Genomic DNA, 4,663 nt, shown 5'->3' on the forward strand with positions numbered 1-4,663 from the left:
TCCTCAAGGGCATCCCTCTTATTTACCGTGGGAGAAGTAAGCTTCCTTATGCTCTCCCCCAGGGAGTCCAGGTTCACCCTTCTCCTCCTGGTGGTCCTCCTGGGGCCAAGCACCGGGGCTGGCTGCCGCTCCTGCGACCCCGTGGGGCTTTTGCTCCCATTCCAGCACATCCGAGCCAAGGGGCATTCTGGCTCTTCCTCCGGGCTGGTCTCAAGATAGTCAGATCCCAGCGAGCTGAACGATTCGGACGAGATCTTCCTCCTGGACATGCTGAAGCTTGGTCAAACACCATGAGCTGGATGCAATAGCTGGGCTATGTCCGGCAATAGGCGGCGGTGGGCATGCTGAGCTTCTATGCCGATGTCCAGCTCCGCATTTATATAGCAGCCCCGTGCTGTGACAGTTCTCGCTTGGATCTGCCTCTTAACACCCCCCGTGCATTCCTATTGTGTCTCTGTGTGCCAGGATGGAGGGTGCACACAGGGTCCGGTCACGCTGCGCTGGGTGGTGTGTGTGTGTGTGTGTGTGTGCGGATCAGGATTCTCTTCCCCTCTGTGATTTCAAAGCAGATGCACTTCTGTCTCTGTCTTCTCCTCTCCTTCCTTCCTTCCTTCCTTCCCCAGGCTGAAGCTGAGACTGCTGCATTTCTCCGCTGCTCACATCATCACGTGCTCTCTCCTGTCACCAGCATGACACACTTTAGTGGGGCTTGGAAGAAGCCCTTTGTCACAAAACATTGCAAGGATGAGGCTTAAAGTATATGTGATCCCAAGAACAAAAATGTAATGTATTGCACTTGGCCAGTCTTTAGATGTGGCGGCTGATTTAGTTCTTCTTTTTCTGTCCTAGGGTGACAACACTCACTCATTCTACCATATCTATGGAGGAGCAGCGTTGTCACCCTAAAGCTGGCCATATACTACTCAATTTCCGCCATGCATTTCCCTGCATCTTGCATCATTAGGTGCTCACAGCTGTCACCAGCATGGCGCATTTTAGTGGGACTTGGAAGAAGCCCTTTGTCACAAAACATTGTAAGGATGAGGCTAAAGTGTATGTGATCCCAAGAACAAAACTGTAATATAATGCACTTGGCCAATCTTTAGATGTGGTGGCTGATTATAGTCTTTCTTTCTTCTTTTTCTGTCCTAGGGTGACAATGCTCACTCATTGTACCATATCTATGGAGGAGCAGCGTTGTCACCCTAAAGCTGGCCATATGCTAATCAATTTCTGCCATGCATTTCCCTGCATCTCGTATCATTATGTGATCGCAGATGTCACCAGCATGGTGCTTTTTAGTGGGACTTGGAAGAAGCCCTTTGTCACAAAACATTGCAAGTATGAGGCTTAAAGTATATGTGATCCCAAGAACCAAAATGTAATACATTGCACTTGGCGAATCATTAGATGTGGTGGCTGATTTAGAGTAGTCCTAGTAGTATATGGCCAGCTTTAGGGTGACAATGCTGCTCCTCCATAGATATCGTACAATGAGTGAGTGTTGTCACCCTAAAGCTGGCCATATACTATTATATTTCCACCATGCATTCCTCTGCATCTCACATTATTAGGTGCTCGTAGCTGTCACCAGCTTGACGCACTTTAGTGGGACTTGGAAGAAGCCCTTTGTCTATGCAATTGTCACAAAACATTACAATGATGAGACTTAGAGCATATGTGAAGCCAAGAATAAAAATGTAATATATTGCACTTGTCCAATCTTTCGATGAGTTGGCTGCATTGTTTTTTTTTTAATCTTCTTTCCCTAGCGATTCATCCAGTTAAGCACTTTCTGTCCTAGGGTGACAATGCTTACTGAAGGAGCCCTAAAGCTGGCCATATATCATTCAACTTGCACCTTGTATTTCTCAGCTGTTCACATCATCACATGCTCGCTTCTGTCACCAGCATGACACACTTTACTATGAGGCTTAAAGCACATGTATACCTAAGAATAAAACTGTAATATATTGCAGTTGACCAATCTTTAGATGTGGTGGCTGCATTGGTTTCTTCTTTAAGCGTCTTTCCCTAGCGATCAGCCAGTAATGCACTTTCCATCCTATGGTGACAACTCTCACTCACTATACTGTATCTATGGAGGAGCAGCGTTGTCGCCCTCAAGCTGGCTATACACCGCTCAACTTTCACTTTACATTTCTCAGCTGCTCGTATGATCACATGCTCGCTGCTTTCACCAGCATGACACACTTTATTGGGACTTGTAAGAAGCGTTGTCACACATTAGAGGGAGGAGGCATAAAGCATATGTAAACCCAAGAACAAAAATGTAATATATTACAGCAGACCAGTCTTTAGATGTTTTTTTCCAGGCTTCTTTCCCTAGTGATCCAGCCAGTTATGCACTTTCTGTCCTAGGGTGACAACGCTTACTTACTGCACTGTATCTACGAAAGAGCAGCATTGTCACCCTAAAGCTGGCCATACAGCCCTCTCTCTCTCCTTCCTTCCTTTCCAAGCTGAGGCTGAGACTGCTGCATTTCTCTAATGCAAATTCCGATAGTCTTGGCAGAGTCAGATTCAGTCAAAAACTCACTAAATTGATTGAATGGAGGTTCTCATTGTGTGATCATATTGATACATGTGTATGGCCACCTTTGAGAAAAGTAACCACTGTGTATTTGGGAAATTCCTCCTTGTTATGTCCATGGCAGCACATGATACAGAGAATAGTCGCTGGCAGTGACTTATGGGTACTGCTTCTGCACAAACTGGTGTATCAATCACCATGACATCTTTTTATAATCACTCAGACATACAGTATATCTACAGGGGATAGTGTGCAACACAGAAACTTGGATTTGTTCACTTATATGCCTTGTACATCCCTGGCAGAAATTCTATGCACAGTAAGATCAATTGTAATTGTGAGGGTTCCCAACCACCATTCTATGTTCTTGCTCCTACTGTTGCATTATTGAAAAGGAGAGCATGACCCCTTTAATGGGCACAGCAGGTGTATAGACCCAGGAATATGAAGTTCTCAGACCAATAGGTTCCCCAGAGAGCGGCCGCTATGGAGCACCGGCACCGGGGGGCCTGGCCAGGGCATCCCTCTGATGCCGTGTTGGCCGCCTGGGTCGCTATGGCATGTAAGGGTGCTGGCTGTCACTGACACAGCTACGGCAGAAGAGGCCAGCGTTCGCAGTGAAGGAGGAGGCGGGGCCCGCCTAAGAGCAACACCACCTCCTCTTACATCACTGGCCAGCGACCTAAGAGCAGGTGGGGCCAGTGATGTAAGAGGAGGCGGGGACCGTCGATAGAAGAGGAGGCAGGGCCTGGGGATGGAAGAGGAGGCGGGGCCCGGCAACCACGGAGGTGGACAGAGCTGACAGGTAAGAGGTGTGCAGCCCATCTGAGACCCTGCAGAGCCCACTATAGAGAGTCTATGGTGGGCTCTGCAAGGTCACTCTCAGGTGGACTGTTTGGTATATCAGGTGGGCTCTGCAAGTGGCATAACTAGCAATCACGGGGCCCCATACAAAATTTTGCTATGGGGCCCTGTGATTTCTAGTTACGCCCCTGCCCGAGAGAGAATATTTTGGGTAATTGTACTCAAATACATGTAGTAGAGTCAGTTTTATTTATATATCAGTTCTTGGGGGGCTGTTCCTTTAATTGATGGATATACGTATACAATATGGTGAAGTGCGGGTTATCAGATTTTATATTTTTTAAATTGAAACATGAGGTTTCTACATTTATATAGATGCACCACTTTGCAGAGTAGAACCATTGGTCCATGTCCCTGAAGATGCTTACAGACTAATGTCCCTTACATATACACAACCTAGAAACAGGTAAGGGCCACACACCAAGTTGTCCTTTCACCAGTGACAATGTATCTCTTACTTACAAAATAAGGAGTATATATAAAATTGACAATAAAGTAAAATAATATTATGAATAGGAAACAATTAGAAACCTGCAGTCATTATCCATACCAAGGTTAATGAGAAAAGGAGTACAATACTGGCTGATATGGTAGTGTAATTTATTTTATAGATAACTAGCATGTTTGAACAAATTAATTGGGCTCAAATTATTCATAAAACATTAGATGCATCTGTATGGAATTGGTAGCCCAGACAATTTTTTAGTCGGACAGGTATTGTTTGGTATAAGTTCCATCTCACTAGAATTGATCATGGCTGGAAATTGTGTATGCTCACCGTTGACTTTGGGGCTATAGGAAGCAGAGAAAAAACCATGGTGATCCTATAATGAAGATCCGTTGATGCATGTTTATCATACAGGGTGATTTAACAAACTAAAAGTCATCTTGTAAGAGTTTAGATTTATTTTAATCTACAGATTTCATAAGAAATGATGAGCATGAAATGTGGAGACGCACCCTGGGTCCACTGTAATGCTTCCTGTATATACAGAGTAATCCTTTCTCCAATACTTCCCCGTAACAAAGAATGAAACCCTGTCCTGCTGTTTATTTATGCAGCTTCATCTTTTTAAATTGGATCCTTCAGATATGATGGTGATGATACCACTCTGTTGTATTTGAATAGATGAACTGATACCAATGGTTACTTGGAGCACTGCTTCATCAGTGATCCACTTCTAGTATAAAGCGGAAAGCCCCTGAAATATCTTTGTACTATTCAGTAATCAAAGTTCTAACTCT

The 4,663-nt window shown here is 44.8% G+C and overlaps 1 protein-coding gene across 1 annotated transcript in view; it reads right to left on the reverse strand.

The window, feature by feature from the left end:
- LOC108798037 (guanylate cyclase soluble subunit alpha-2-like) overlaps nucleotides 1-325 on the reverse strand; it is a 102,392-nt gene extending 102,067 nt beyond the window's left edge. The window contains exon 1 of the mRNA XM_018569740.1: nucleotides 27-325. Coding sequence (XP_018425242.1) covers nucleotides 27-269 — 243 coding nt within the window. The 5' untranslated portion in view covers nucleotides 270-325. The remainder of the gene's footprint in view (nucleotides 1-26) is intronic.
- Between the last annotated feature and the right edge of the window lie 4,338 nt (nucleotides 326-4,663).

Source organism: Nanorana parkeri, unplaced genomic scaffold, assembly GCF_000935625.1.
Source record: "Nanorana parkeri isolate BGI_ZX_2015 unplaced genomic scaffold, ASM93562v1 scaffold1385, whole genome shotgun sequence".
NCBI classification, from domain to species: domain Eukaryota; kingdom Metazoa; phylum Chordata; class Amphibia; order Anura; family Dicroglossidae; genus Nanorana; species Nanorana parkeri.